Below are 14,767 nucleotides of genomic sequence, written 5' to 3' on the forward strand. Positions count from 1 at the left end.
TAACTAAAAGAGGCCAGATTCACACCAGGAATAAGGAGAATTTTTTTACGATGAGAGTGTTGAAGCAGTGGCCCAGGTTGCCCAGAGAGGTGGTGGATGCCCCATCCCTGGAGACGTTCAAGGTCAGGCTGGACAGGGCTCTGAGCAAGCTGATCTGGTTGGAGATGTCCCTGCTCGCTGCAGGGGGTTGGACTGGATGATTTCTGAAGTTCCTTTCCAACCCAAACCATTCCAGGATTCTAGGATTCTCTGAACCCAAGCCCTGCCAGGTTTACAGAGTTAATCGCAGCAGCCTGACTTGTGCCCTGGGGTTGTGCTGTCGGTGCTCAGCTCCAAGTGGCACGGGCCCAACAAAAGGTTCCCTTTTCAAGAGAGCTTTTGTCCAAGCTGCTTTGGCACCGGCTGGGCGCAGGCACTCGGAGCACTGGAAGGTTCCTGGCTTGTCCGTCTGCCTCTCTGACGAGATCAGCTTTTGTAACAGTGACGGGCAGGCGAAGGCGCTGGAGTTCTTTTCCCTAGAGATAAGGTCCTGGCTAAGAGAGCAGGAGGTGTCACAGACACTGAGCAGTGAGCCAGGAGGACCCCATCACCCCTCTCCACAAGAGCAGGCTGGGATCCTGTTTCAGAGACAGGGTTGTGCCTTGGGAAGGACCTTTGCTAACCAGCCACTGTCTTTCCTTGTCATCAGTTGGACACTCGGCTGCAGATGCAGATGGAGCAGATGCTGGTAGAGGAACACGCCCTGGCACAGCAGAAAGCTCTTGCCTCCCATCCCCTGGAGGAGACAGCCTTTGACCAGCGTGCTCGTCAGAGCCTTCTCAAGTCAGTGGGGACTCTCATAGCCTATCTCCAGGCACCCCGAGGGTAACAGCCAGAGGCGCAGCCCTGCTGCTGCTGTTTTGGGGACAGATCTGGTTGCAGAGCGGTGGGGGCAAATCCTATTTCAGGGTCCTGAAGCAAGTTCAGGCTTGGGCTGTACCCCTGGCTCAGCAGTTCCACGGAGACCAGTGGAGGTCCAGTGAACTTGTCTGCAGTGGCTTTTCATAGCACACGAGCGGTGACCAGTATCCATTTTAAAGTAACTTTATTTTAAGGTCCCTTTGCTAGTTGAGGAAGCCTAGAACCTACACTCCCTGGGACTTGCCAAAGTCTTACTACCAGATAGTCAGGCCTTGGGATTCACTGACTAGAGCTGAGTTTCTACAGCAGTGGACACAGAAATACCCACATTTTTTGCATCGTCCACCCACTTGGAAACGTAGCCAGGCTGTGGTTTAAGAACTGTCCTTACTCGTCCTTTCAGGGCTCAGCTGCCCGAGTACATCCTGGACCTTGGCTCCGTCATTCCTGGTGACATCCACACGCACAGCGTGAAGATCACCAACACTGGCCACTTCCCTGTGTCCTTCCACGCCGATGGACAGGTCCTGCGTGACACAGGTAACCAGTGCTGGAGAGACTTCTCGTGGGCTTGAAGGAGCCTTGTCTGACAAAGTAGCTTCAGCTGCTGGCCATGGGGAGTTTTTTGAGTGCTTCTTTGTCTAGTTCTTCCTCCTTGCGACCCTCTCTACCTGCTGCTTTGGAGCCTGACTTCTCCTGGCCAGCAGGACCCAGAGACCTGGCCTGCCTGTGACTGCCCTAACACTTCCCTGGGGGCTGGATGGGCTGATCAGCGTGGTCACCTCTCAGCAACCTCTGCTCTTGACTGCCAGGAGTGTCATCTGAGTTTCTTTGTGCACTCTGGGCTTGTGTTACAAGCAGACGGACTCTTTGGGGTTTGGAAGTGCATTGCTTAGAGTTCATAAAGATGTCACGCTTGTGTTCAGCCTTTATTGAGAACGTGGCCTGTGAGGTCCTGTGTTGTATGGAAACAGGCTTCTGAAGCAGGCCTTTGAGGTAAGGCTGCACTGCCATCAAACGGTGTCTCGCTGTGTCTGAGGGGTGGTCAGGTGTCTCCTCTAAGTTGTTTTCCAGGGAGCACCATGGCATGGAGGGATCTTAGTTGGAAATTCCCCTTTGGAGAGGTCTGTGCATCCTTCCGTGGGATGCCTGAAGAAGAAATTGCTGGAGGTCCTGAAATGATAGATTTCCTTTTTACCGTGTGGACCTTGGATTCTGGCTGTGAAAACCCTTTGTCCGTGTGTGGTGAGAAGGGAGAAAGAGTGGCAGGCTTCTCCGGAGAAGCCAAGGGGTCCTTCAGAGAGCCAGCAGCCAGGACACTCGTATGGCCTTAACACGCTTGTGACACATTGATGTGGGTTGTGCCTCTCAGCTGCTTTATTTTCATCTGTTCAAGGTTTCAGTGTGGAGCCTGCCCGTGTGAAACGTCTGCCCTGCTGGGAGACAGAGACTTTAGAGGTGCGCTTCGACCCACAAAGTGCCAAGCTGCCGCTGGGAGAGGTGGACGTGCTCCTGCCCATCAAGGTACCGCATGCTTCCTCACCTCCCTCACCACCTTTCAGGGCAGGTGGCAGCTTGGGACAGCAGCAGATGTCACCTGGGCTTTCAGCGGGATGCTCTGTCCTTCACTAGGTAACAGGGGGCCCCACATTTCACGTCCGTCTCCGTGCCAACGTTGCTGTGCCGTCCCTCTGCCTCTCCAAGGATACAGTGGAGTTCTCCACTGTCCAGTGCGGACAGTGCCAGGAAGAAACCATCCAGCTCCACAATCCACTCCAGGTCCCCTGCAAATGGTTCACCACCAGGAGTGAGCCTGTTAAGAAGGTAAAGCACAGACTCCGTGGAACGCGTAACGTCGTGGTTGGGCTTTCTTTGCCCCTCTTGCCCTTTCTGCGCCTGTGGCTGCCTGAGCCCTTGGGCTACAGCCCACCTGAGGAAGCTTTAGAGGTACAGAGCAAATCTGGTTTGCCTGCACCTGTTCACTAGCTGATGCTTCACTTCTTTGCCAGCTTCACCCATTGCTCCTCTTCTGACAGTGCATCTGCGCACCCTGCCTGCACATTTTCCCTCCAGTTCTAGGCCAGTGGTGGCTGTGGCTGGTTTGGACGTGGGTGCTCGCAGCACCATGACAGTATCTCAGAGCACTGCAGGAACCGAGAGTCTGTCCTCACAGACCAAGGAGACCTCACACGATTGGTTTCTGTGCTCAGGTGGACAAACGTTTGTCGGTGCGCATGCATCGGAAGCTGCTCCAGGAGTTGAAGGCCAAGCCCTGTGTCTTCGAGGTGCTGCCCCCAGCTGGAGTCCTCGCTCCAGGACAGCGATGCCACGTGCAAGTCAGGTTTTCACCTGTGGAAGAGGTGAGATTGGCGAGGCAGAAACACCTGATAGACCAATTTAGGTCCATCTGATAAACAAATATGCGGTTCCCCTGCACACCAGGACTCATCCTGCTCACTCACCCCCAGGAGGTCGGTCAGGGCAGTGTGGTAACGAGAGCCCAGCGTGGGGAGGAGGAGATGAGGTCTACCTCCGCATGGAGCTTTCTGCAAGCCCCGTCCCCACTGTGCCTCGGTTTCCCTTGCAGCACAGCCTTCTGAGAGGGGCTTTGAAATCCCCATGGGGAGCTTGCACAGCGAGCATCAGGGCACTGCAGTGTGGCTACCTGTGGGTGCATGATGGGGAACTCTGCCTCTTTCCCATCATCTTCCCCCTTGCCAGGACGTATTTGCAGGCTGCATTGCCCTGGTGCAGAGCACGTGGCGTGCTCACAGGGGATAACGCTGGAAGGGCCCATCGAGGCTAATCCCGCTGCTGGTACCAGCAGACAAAACAGCCGCCAGACACCCTCCTGGGCACGGCAGGACAGTCACCTGCAGTGCTGTGCTGCCAGCAGTCCCCATGGCCCTGGCCCAGCCTGTCTGCATGTTCCCAGGCAGTCTGACCTTGGGGAAGGCTTGAATGGGAGGCCCTGTCACCTGGGGCTTCATGGAGGAGCTTTCTGTGCTTCTCTCTTTGCAGAAATCCTACAGAAGCAAGGTGAAGATTAACATTTGCCAGAGCAGCCAGCAGCTCGAGCTGCAGATGTCGGGGCATGGGCTGCAGCCACAGCTGGAGTTCAGCCCCTCGGTGCTGGAGCTGGGACCATCGCTGCCGTGCAGCCGCGGGGCAGAGGGGACAGTGGTGGTGAAGAACCCGTGCGATTTCCCCATCGAGTTTTACTCCCTGGAGTTCGACCAGCAGTACCTTGCTGAGGAGCAGGTGAGAGGGAAGGTCTGGTCCCATGGGCACACTCCCGTCGCTTCCTAGCGCTCCAGCCTTCCCAGGCTCGTGCCAGGGAGGTGGAGGCAGTCCCCAGGGCAAAGCCTGGTGGCATTTCAGGGTTGGCCACCTCTGCTGGCAGGTGTGTAGGGGCTTGGATAGTCCGTGCCGTTGGGAGGAAGGAATGAGGGAGAAGATGGGTTGGCTGGGGAGTCTATTCGTGTGATGAAGGTCAAGAATCACATCCCACCTACGTTTTTTTTTCCCTATGCACACAGATCCTGCGGACGCTGAAGGATTACGATCGCCACAACACCTTGTTGCTGCCACCACGTGCCCCGGGTGAGAAGCTGCCCCCAGAGGTGCTGGAGTACTATGAGGACCAGAAGAGGCTGGAAGAGGAGCAGGCACAGTCCAGGACTGGGGAACCAGCAGGCCAGGACAATGGTGAGGGATTGGCATTGGCTCTCCTGAGTGTGGCCACAGCAGGGAGCTCAGCCCACACACCCTGAGCTCCCCATGACCTCGTTGTCCATGGAAAGCCCATGCTTTTAGCAGCTTCCCATTCCCTAGCTTGGTGGAGGAATTTCCAGGTGGAAATCTGTGGCTTGTAACACGCATCCTCTGCCAGCCCTGAGTGCAGCCAAAGCAAGCTCGTATCTGCCTGCCGTGGACTGGGGCAGTAGTCAGGATGTCCCCTTGTGTCCCTCATCCACAAAGAGTAGGATGGGATGAGTTCTTCAGACAGTCGGACCAGGTCTAATACCACTGGCTATGTCCGATTTGTTTCTTCCCAGCAACAAAAGCACAAGCTCAAAATTCCCCTGAGGGCAGCCAGAGCCTGGACAGACTTCCCTGTGCCTTGGGAGTCTCCCTCCTTGGGCAATTTTGTGTCTTTTGCATGTGGCTGTGCAAAGTGTCAAATGGCAAAGAGCAGATGCCTGAGCATGTTCACTCTCTTCTTCCCTCCCTGTGTCCTTCCTGCTGAGCAAACTTTGAAAGTGTCCGGTCTCTGTCAGGTCAAGGAGGGAAGCACTCTGCTGGGATCATTCACACCATCTCATCCCACAGCTCGGTCGTTCCCTCCTCCATTTTTGATGAAAGCCAGTCCAACAAGGTGGACTCTAAAGCTGAATGTGGAGAAGAGGAGGAGGAAGGCGTTGAGAAAAGATGCGGGACAGATAACAACCCTAAGCTCGTCACCTGGTTTATGTCCATTGTGGCAAAGGGGTCTCAGTGGAGGACTTGAGTGTCAGCTCCATCACTTCCCTGCAGCCTGGGGCCACCTTCATTCCTGTAGGCCCGGAATGCGCTCTTCTCTGGGAAGTCTGCAGGATCCCGGGAGGAGTCTGGGGCAGGGACAAGGGAGAGGCCAGGGAGGTTTTCCCCAGCTTTGCCACATGAGCATGTTTGCCCCCAGGAGCTGCTGGGATCAGGATGATGCTGTTCCCTTTGCTAGGCAGGGCAGGGCAGGGCGCTCGCTGTCCTACGTGGCATTGCAAGCTGAGTTGTCTTTTGGTGACCTCCTGAGGTCAAAGGTGGGAACTCGTTGTAAATGCTGTTCTGGTGAATTCAGAGCCCGGCCAGATGTCCTGCTAGTAATATTCCTCAAGCATCCGGCTTTTGGATAATGGCTTGATCCTCAGCTTGCGATCTGCCTTGGGACTGAGTAAGATGCCTGGTTCTGCCTGTGTCCCCTTACTCAGCAGGACCTGAGACCAATCTCCCATGACGACAGTTCATGAAAGACTTGGCCCAGGCCTTTCAGGCATTGCTGGCTGCTTGCTTTGTTCTCTTTCTGCCACCCCATTCTGCCACCCCATTTCCTGTACCCTGAAGAGGCACCTTCACCAGCATCTAGGGCAGACCCTGATCTGCACAAGTCTAAAGGAAGGGCATGGTGAGATCTTGGGTGTGACGTTGGTTTCAGCAGTCTCCTCTCCCAGGACCTGAGGGGATGGGAGGATGATCAGGATGACAGGTAGGCAGGAGACCGACTTTTCTACCTGCTTCTGCACAGGAGAGCATCAGCAAAGCACCGCCAGCAGCAAGGAGGCAGCGGGAGAACTGGACAACAGCCCTGTCACTAAGGCCATTGCCCGCCACCTTGGCATCGATCTCTCTGCAGAAGGGCGCGCAGCCCGAAACCGGAGAGGGATCGTCGTCATCGTCCATGGGGCACCCCTGACAGGTACGTGAGCGGCAGGCCGTGGCTGCCAGGATGGGGGGCAGCAGGAGAGACATATATCTCCTGGTGGACCACGGTGCTTGGTTGACCAAGTGAAGTGAAGCAAGGTGAGCCACAGCTCTGCTGGTACATGAAGCAGCCTCAGGCCTTCGCCTAGCTGATGCAGGTGGTGTGGCTCATCTTGTGTCCCTGCTAGGAGCTGGGCTCTCATTCCCGCAAGCAGTGTGGCCATGTTCCTGTTGCTTTGTGGGACCACATTGCCTCGGGTCCATGTTGCCTCGTGGGAGCAGTCCCTAGCCCACACTGACCCTCAAAGTGTGCCCAGAGGTTGCCTGAGACAGCAGCGAGCAGCACAGGCTAGCAAATAATAGTCTGAGTGGTGGTGGGACAGGGCTGGAAGCAGTGTTCTGGCCCAGGGTCGAGGTCACCACAAGGGACAAAGTCCTCAGCTGAAGATGAGGTGGAGATGATCCACATTTCTAACCATGCTCAGGCTGCCTCCCTCATGGTCTCTCCTTAAGGGGCACGTGCTTTCCCCCTGCCCTTGGAAATGTGAAATACTTTTTGGGGCATTTCCAGAGCCTGTCCCTGACAATGCCTCATGTGCAAGTGTCACCAAGCAGTCTTCCTCTCTCTCAAGGCAAGACCACGGCAGCGGTCGCGCTGTCCAAATACTATGGCGCTGCCTGCTTGTCCATCGATGCCGTGGTGGAGGAAGCCATCTCGAAGAGGAGCAGCTCAGCAGGGCTGTGTGCCCGGGAGCTGTGCATCAGGGCTGCCATCGAGCAGAAGAGCCGCAAGGAGACAGAGCGTGCGGGTAAGGAGAAACGCTGGACCCCCAGCAGCGCTTCAGAAACCCACCATGACCATCCACCTCCCTTGCTCCAGAGAAGCAGCTTGACAGCCCTTGGGTCTCTTGGGGAACATGGCTGCAGCGTGTAGAAATGCAAAGCCGTTTCTTCAAACATCTCTGGGTATTAAAAAAATTCTCTATTTTCCGGGATCCGGCAGGGGCACTTTTCCTGCTCCTGAGCTTCTTGGCACGGGTTCCTTTTTCTAGGAGCAGTGAAGCACACTTGTTTGTGTCTTACTGAGAGTTCTCCTGTTTCCTCAAAGCTGAATCCAGCTTGCTCCTCAGGGCCGTCAGGCAGAACTGCTGCCCACTTTAAGAAGGAAAAAGGTCTCTAAAGTGGCTCATGAAGCATTAGATGACTGACTTTGAGTGTGGCTTCACAAAGATGAGAGGAAGGGAAGGATCACCTTCTGGGGCAGTTTCAGATGAGAGAGATGCTGCAGATGAGCTCTTTTCTCCAGAGATGTTCCTATACAGGCTGTCAGGTTAGGCAGCTGGTGCCAGTTGTGCTGTTCTCCGTTGTGAGACCGGAGACTTTAAGGAAACTTTATTGGGCAGCTGGTGCCCCAAGCTCTGCAGGGTGAGGCCAGACCCTGTCTGTGGTGGGGGCAGTTTTGCGTTGCTCAGCTTTGAACTTGGCTGGGTTGGGAGCTGGTGGAAGGAAGAAGGGCCTGGGTCCCCGGTGGGGTTATCCCATGTGGAGGATTTAGCTCCAGCAGAGATGGGTGATGCAGCTGGGGCAGGGCTGCGTGTTACGGTCTCTATCTGAGAATGTAGGATGGGGGCAAGGTACAGAAACAATAGTCCTGGAGGACAAATCCTTGGCTTGACCCATAGGGGGAGTGACTGTGGAAAAGGTGTTACTTGTGTGCACGTTTGTTGGGACGGACACAGGGCTGTGAATTAAAAGCTCTCTAGCTTTCCAATCTAGTTTCAGGTGGTGTGCTTTCTCGTGCTAATAAGAGAAGCAGGGAGGGAGCTGCTTCTGGGAGCAGTGCTGCCAGTGCCAGGCAGGCTGGGGGACAAGTGCTGTGTCCCTACCAGGGCACAAGGCTGTGCTCATGGAGGTGCGAGGTGCCTGCTTGCTCCCCACAGCACCCGTCGCCAGCCCCACTGAGCCGTTTGTCCCCTCCACAGGTCAAAACGCAGATGCCTCCCGCCGCCGGCAGTTCCGGGCCCATGGCAAGCGCAGCCCAGACAGGAGCCAGTCGCCCTCTGCCAACAAAGTCAGCCTGCAGTCTGTCGGTTCCCAAAGCTCTGCAGCGGCCAAGACAAAGAAAAAGGAGCGCCTGTCCCAGAAACAGCATGTAATGGACCTGACAGGCTCCCGGGTGAAGCGTGATCGGCACAGCTTAGTGCATGGCACCTTTCTGTTGCCTTTGAGAATCATAGAATCTTAGAGGGGTTTGGGCGGAGGGGACCTTTAAAGGCCACCCAGCCCAACCCCCTGCAGGGAGCAGGGACATCTCCAACCACATCAGGTTGCTCAGAGCCCCGTCCAACCTGGCCTTGAATGATTCCAGGGATGGGGCATCCACCACCTCTCTGGACAACCTGTTCCGATGTTCCAGCGCTCTCATCATGAAAAATGTCTTCCTTCTGTCTAGTTTGAATGTCCCCTCTTTGAGTGTAAAACCGTTACGTGTTTTCCTGTCGCTACAGGCCTTGTTAAAAGTGTAGGGGCTGCTTACCGTGGCGGGGCTCTGTGTCACCCAGAGCCTGGTGTGGGGAACGACAGTGCAGAGAGGCAGCTGGGCAGGTTGGGGATGGCGTGGGGTGGGAACAAAAACCTGTGTTCTGCCAGAAAAACTCGACTGAGTCGTATGGTTTGTTGGCAAAGTGGCTGCAGGTGGTGAGCAAAGCTGTGGGACGCTGTGCCAGGGGCTTGCAAGCTTGGGTCTCTTGTGGCCAAGGGATGTGACCCCCAGGGTTGTCCCCTGGAGCTGCTGGCCTGCCCTTTGGGTCTATTGTCTTGCGAGCGAGAGACCTGAGCTGCAAGCCCAGCAGCTGGAAATGTTCAGGGGGTTCCAAGGTGGTTTATTTCTCTCGTGGTGTTCAATGTTGCAGGGCTCATTGAGTTCTGAGCTCAGCTCAGCCCTTCCCTGCGTTCCTGCGCAGCGATGGCTGAGCATCAGTGACAGCGCAGCGGGAGAGCTGGGCTTGATGAGCTGCGTGCTGCCTGAGGACTTGCTGGTGGCCATCCTCTCGGAAAGGCTGCAGGTACGTGGGGTGGGGGCAAATGATACGTTCCTGCTACAGAGAGACAGGCGGTGAGGTACAGTTTGCAGAGGAGGGGATCTGTATCTGCTGTTGGAGAAGTCCTGGGCTGCGTGCAGGCACGCCTGGGTCAAGCTACAGATGCTAGAAGCCGGCAGAGCGCAGGGAAAGATCAGAGCTTGTCTGAGCCGATGCTCTTGGAACGACGACGCACTGCCCTTTGCCGTTTGGTCTGACTGAGTAGCTGAGAGCCCAACGCGTGCCATCGCTGACTTTCTCTTCCTTTGCCACTTGATTCACAGCTGAGCGACTGCTTCCAGGGAGTGGTGTTTGATGGCCTGGAGACCTGCTTTGCATGCAGCACGGCATCTGCGCTCCTCTGCCTGCTCAAAGCTGTGGGAAATCGGCCTCACATCTATTTTGTGAACCTCTTCCGGGATTATGCTTCTTTGAAAGCCAGGGAGACAGCCGCGAAAGAGCAGGAAGGTAAGAATCTTCATCTCCGCGCCTTTCCAATCTTCTCTCAAGCCCTCAACCTTACCCGTGTGTATCTGTGTCACCAGCAGAGCTTGTAAGAAACGGTTTTATGAATCCTTCTGCCTTTTGCCTCAGTGTAGCCAGCACTCAGCTCACAGTTGCTTAAACACAGCAGAGCTGAGGCTGTAAGATTCCCCTTGGTCTCTGCCATTAAAGCTTGGGCACAAGTGCAAGCTGTTGTGGCTCAGTAACTACCCACCCTCCAGCTGTCCACAGCGCTGGTGCACGTGAGCCAGGCAAGGTACAGGCGACAGTTTGGGGGATTCTCTGAACGCTGGAGCAGGGATATGAGCTCCCCAGGATGGCCTGGCAGGATGATAGGCTGGGTCGGGACAGAGCTGTGAATCCTTGCAGCTCCTCCAGAACTTGCAGTGGCTAATGGTTTCACCTCTGGTCTGTGCTGAAGAACGGGAGCGGGAAGAAGCTGCCAGGAGGGAGGAAGCACGTCTCTGGGAGATGGATGAGGAGGAGTACGATGCCCTCATGGAGGAAGAGAAAACTCAATTTAATCAGAGGCTCCTACAAGCCCGGCGTGAGAGGAGGAGGAGGTCTGTAAGCCTTCCATGGACAACTCCCCAGGATAGTGTCCCTCAGGGCCTTCCCTGCTCCAGAGACCTTGGTTGAGCTAAGAGGGCTTTCAGAGCAAACGCCAAAAGTGTCTATTCCAAGCCGCACAAGGATGGCCAGTTCCACCTCCCTGGCTCCCGACAGGGGAGGGACTTTGCGCTGGGAGAGAAGAGAACATCTTCTCTCCGATTCAGCAGTGAGCCCTCTGGCGTAGACGCTGGCTGCAGGCAGCTGGGCTCTGTGCTTGCCTTGCCGCTGCACCCACAAGTGTCTCTGAGTTAATGCTGTGGATGGCCATCTTCTTCATCCCCCTTCCTCACCAAACCAGAGGGGCTGTGGTGTGGGCTGGTGTGAGGTGCAGCTGTGCTGCCTTGGTGTAGAGAGCAGTCCTGCTGTAGGTGAAGCCCGTGCAACGCTGATCTCCCAGGGTTTTCCTGACTGAGCGCCGCCAGCCATAGAAGCTGGTGTCTCTTCGGCTCCCCTTTGCCTGCAGCAGCAGGGGAGCCTGGGAGAAGCTGTGACCCAGCAAAGCAGCCCTGTCCAGGAGGATGCACAGGGGAAGTGTCAAACTGGGAGGGGGACCTGCTTCAAGTGAGCATGCGTTTCAGCTTTTCTGTCAGCACAGGCCCCAGTTTGTTGCTCTGGGAGGAGATGGCTAGGGCTGCTTCGAATCTTGATTTCCAGGAGAGACGGCACAAGTTTCCCGTGGTGACGGCTGGGTTCCAGCAGGAAGCCTGGTTGATGAGAGCCTGTTTTGCAGGAGGGGAGTTACCTTTGCTTTCTGACTGATGTGAGTGTCCTCAGTAAGGAGCAGGCTATGCCCAGGGAGAAGGGCTGGATAAGCCTCGTAGGTGTTGGCGCAGGGATAAGGAGGCGTTAGTGATTTGTGAGCTGGTTGAAACTGGGAGAGCAAGAGAGGGCTTCTGGCATCAGTGCGCAGAGATGGTGGATCCGTCCTTGGCAGTGTGCTGGAGGGGTCCAGGTGGACCTGATTGGAGAAGCAGCACAATTTAGACTTTAGGACAGCAAAGCCTAGATTTGGCTGGCCCTGGAGGACCCCTCTCACCTTGCCGCCCTTTGGATGTTGCCAGGCTCCCCAGGTTGAGGGAAGTCCATGGCGATGGCCTAAGAGTTCTGTCTGGCCTCAGGGTCAATGAATGGCGTGCAGGGCCAGCTGGGATTGCAGCGAGCCCACATTTCTGGTGGTGACTCACAGGGCTGTTTTCTGTTTGGCTTCCTGAAGGGCGATGGAGCAGCCTGACGAAAAGCACCGTCAGGAGCTGGAACCCCTGAAGGAGGAACAAGAGCTGGAGAATTCCAAGAGGAGTAGGAGCGAGCTTGGAAAAGACCAAGTTAACGCTTCAGGGAAGAAAATGCAGCCTGGAGTCAGACAGGTGGGTGGCTGTGTTTGTAGAGATGAGTAAAAGCCCTGGGGAGCTTCTTCCCACGGAGCTGTACCATTCCCCGAGAAGCCAGCAGCCACACGCGGCGCTGGGCCCAGGAATGGGCCTGAGTGAGTAACACGTGGGGTTGTGCTGGGAAACAAGAGCCGGTGTTTGCTCATGCTGCTGCTTCGCCAGGGATGTTTTCCCATGGGTTTGCTGGGGAGCTGCATTTGTGGGATCATGCTGCCTTTGAGTCTTGGCTTCACATAACTCCAGACATTCACTGTGAAGCCCTAGATAGTTTTAGTCCAGCATTTCTCCCCACTCTGCACATGACTTACACCTCTGGGCCATGATCCGTCTGGGATGGGGTGTCTTTTGCTACATGCCTGGCAGGAGATCCCGCCAGGCCTTAGGTATTCAACCAGACTTCCTCAAGTGTCAGCCAGGCACAGGGACGCTCAGCACACCAGAATGGAGCCCAGAGGACTGCACAGGAGTACGGAGGTGTTTTAATTTCCCGGTTTGGTTCGGAGAAGCTTTTCTACTTTTCATCTGGTGGGCAGGACTCCCCATCAGTCTGGCACTGGGGAGTTTGGTTTCAGTTGAGCTATCCTGGGTACCAGCTGTGTTCTGGATTGGGATTTGTGGAGCACCCAGCACAGGTCTCAGGCGAGGCTTGGGGTGCTGTTGCAAAGATCATCACTGCCCTGCAGCATCTGAGTTGGTGCTTTGAAATGCTCACTGCTTTTTCCTGCTCCTCCTGCCCAGAACACGAACGCATCCGCCAGCAACACCAGCATTTCCACCAGCAACCAGTTGGATGCCACCAAAGGGGTAGACAAGAGAGGATCTGTAAAGAAGCACTCAGGCGCTGTTGGGAGTGACAAGGAAGAGAAGAGAAAGCAGAGCAAGGTTTCCCTGATGGATGCCTGCCCAGCCGTGCGTGTGCAACACTCAGACGCAGAACAGGGGGCTCTGAGTGACAGCGAGAACTTGGCCCTGAGGTTTAAGATCTATGAGGCATCGCAGAAGTATGTGGCGCATATCTTGTCATTCTGGGACAGGGTTCAGGGTATCCTGCTGTCCCCTCTGAACCAAGCGGAGGTGCGGCACAAAGCAGAAGCCCGGCGCCAGCCTGCCTTGAGCCACAGGAGCCAGCAAAACAGAGGGAAAGAGCATCAGGTGACACTGGAAAAGGAGTGCAGGAAGAAAGAGCGCCTGGAGGAGTCTGTGAAGAAAGAGCGCATGGAGAAGGAGAGCACCAAGAAAGAGCGCCTGGAGAAAGAGGGTATGAAGAAAGAGCGCCTGGAGAAGGATTGCTCCAAGAAAGAGCGCGTGGAGAAGAAGCGCACGAAGAAGGAGCGGCTAAAAAATCTGGAGGCTCTTGAGGACTCCGCGTTATCTGAGCTGGAAGGGGAAGGTGCAGAAGGGTCATGCAGAGGCCAGCGTGGCAGGGTGCCCTGCTTGACCATCGAAGCACTGGGCTCAGAAGATGTGACCAGGAAGATCCTGGAGAGCAGCAAGCTGCCAGTGGCAGAGCAGGTAAAGCCCTGTGAAGCTCAGGTGCTGAGCCTGCCATGCTCTGCCCTGGTGCATTGCGTCCCACGGACAAGGGCACAGAGCCTTGTCCAGGCCACTGTTCCACAACGGCTCCGGAGCAGCCCCGTGGCTGGAGAGGTTCTCACCATCCCTCAGACGGGTGCAAAGCGGGAGTGCTCTCTCTTCAAGCATCCTGTCCGTTCAGTTTCCCAGTGTGGAAATCATTCCAGATGGTTCCAGGGCAGGGCAGCTCATGGTCGGTGTTGCCTTCAGCTGAGTCACTCAGAGGAGAGATTTCTCTCTAGGTCTCAGCTGTAGGTCCTGGCACTGCTCTGGAGCCTGCCCACCCCACTGGGCGTAAAAAAGCACTGTACTCCCTATAAATAATAATTTTAAAAACCCCATTGCCAAAAGCTCAGTGCCTTTAAGGAAGTGGGAGGTTGAAGGTGACGGGAGTATAAAGAGAGTTTTCTCTTCTGCTTTAGATCTTGGATGAGCTGGGACTGGGTCCCTCTGGGCCTCCCATTCCCCCTCCTGCTTTGTACTCCGTGATCCGCTACCCGGAGAAGCGAACGGCCCCTGCAGCAGGAGAAGCCCTCCAGCACTTCCAGCTTGTTGTGCCAGAAGGTGCTGTTGCGGAAGGAGAACAGGCGGCGACTGTAAGTGTCGTGGATGCCCCCGCTGTGCCCGCAGTGAAGGTTTCAGGGCAGGGGCCAGGCTGCATGGGGGCACGGGGGGCAGGCGAGATGGAAAAGAATCACTGTGGAAGGGCGGTCAAATCATGACGGGGCCACGTGTCTGCAGGCATCCCTTCTGTCTGTCCAAAAGAGACAGCTGTGCTGTCTCTCTGCTGAGAAATAGGATGGTTCTTTATCATGAGAGAAAAGAGCCACAGCTTTCTTTCCAGGGTGGGATGTCTCCAGGCAGGTCTGACCTCTCTCTCTCTTCTCTCTCTCCCCTTGCTGTTAAGACCTCCAAGAAACAGGTCACTCCAACAAGGGGGCGGTCGAGGAAGGAGAAAGCTGTGGGTAGCCCGAAGACTCTGAGGAAGAAGCGCAGCTCCAGCCGGGGCAGCAGAGATCTCCAGAGGCCGGACACAGGAGCACCCACATGTCCTCCCAGGTTGGACCAAAGTGATGTGGACACGGTTCCATCCCCAGGGAGACCTGTCAGGCGAGCTGTGAGGGAGGAGGTGACCCCTCTGCTTCGCAGCCATCTCGCCAGACAAGGTCCCTCATCTCCAGCTCTGCAGCCACCCTCGGCCGGTGCCTCCATGGCATGGCAAGTCCACAACCCTCCGTTCCTCATTTGCTTCTT

At 55.9% G+C, this 14,767-nt stretch overlaps 1 protein-coding gene across 1 annotated transcript in view; it reads left to right on the plus strand.

Annotated features, from left to right (window-relative positions):
- LOC147600345 (axonemal central pair apparatus protein HYDIN-like) overlaps positions 1 to 14,767 on the plus strand; it is a 39,467-nt gene that overhangs the window by 14,343 nt on the left and 10,357 nt on the right. Inside the window, exons 12-30 of the mRNA XM_086751235.1 lie at positions 689 to 822; positions 1,304 to 1,440; positions 2,297 to 2,424; positions 2,533 to 2,724; positions 3,111 to 3,260; positions 3,922 to 4,161; positions 4,440 to 4,608; positions 5,151 to 5,336; positions 6,176 to 6,352; positions 6,990 to 7,166; positions 8,340 to 8,533; positions 9,270 to 9,422; positions 9,722 to 9,905; positions 10,363 to 10,504; positions 11,767 to 11,917; positions 12,680 to 13,093; positions 13,226 to 13,453; positions 13,936 to 14,148; positions 14,421 to 14,623. Coding sequence (XP_086607361.1) covers positions 689 to 822; positions 1,304 to 1,440; positions 2,297 to 2,424; positions 2,533 to 2,724; positions 3,111 to 3,260; positions 3,922 to 4,161; positions 4,440 to 4,608; positions 5,151 to 5,336; positions 6,176 to 6,352; positions 6,990 to 7,166; positions 8,340 to 8,533; positions 9,270 to 9,422; positions 9,722 to 9,905; positions 10,363 to 10,504; positions 11,767 to 11,917; positions 12,680 to 13,093; positions 13,226 to 13,453; positions 13,936 to 14,148; positions 14,421 to 14,623 — 3,572 coding nt within the window. The remainder of the gene's footprint in view (positions 1 to 688; positions 823 to 1,303; positions 1,441 to 2,296; positions 2,425 to 2,532; positions 2,725 to 3,110; positions 3,261 to 3,921; positions 4,162 to 4,439; positions 4,609 to 5,150; positions 5,337 to 6,175; positions 6,353 to 6,989; positions 7,167 to 8,339; positions 8,534 to 9,269; positions 9,423 to 9,721; positions 9,906 to 10,362; positions 10,505 to 11,766; positions 11,918 to 12,679; positions 13,094 to 13,225; positions 13,454 to 13,935; positions 14,149 to 14,420; positions 14,624 to 14,767) is intronic.

Source organism: Chlamydotis macqueenii, chromosome 6, assembly GCF_036417535.1.
Source record: "Chlamydotis macqueenii isolate bChlMac1 chromosome 6, bChlMac1.mat, whole genome shotgun sequence".
In the NCBI taxonomy this organism is placed as follows: Eukaryota; Metazoa; Chordata; class Aves; order Otidiformes; family Otididae; genus Chlamydotis; species Chlamydotis macqueenii.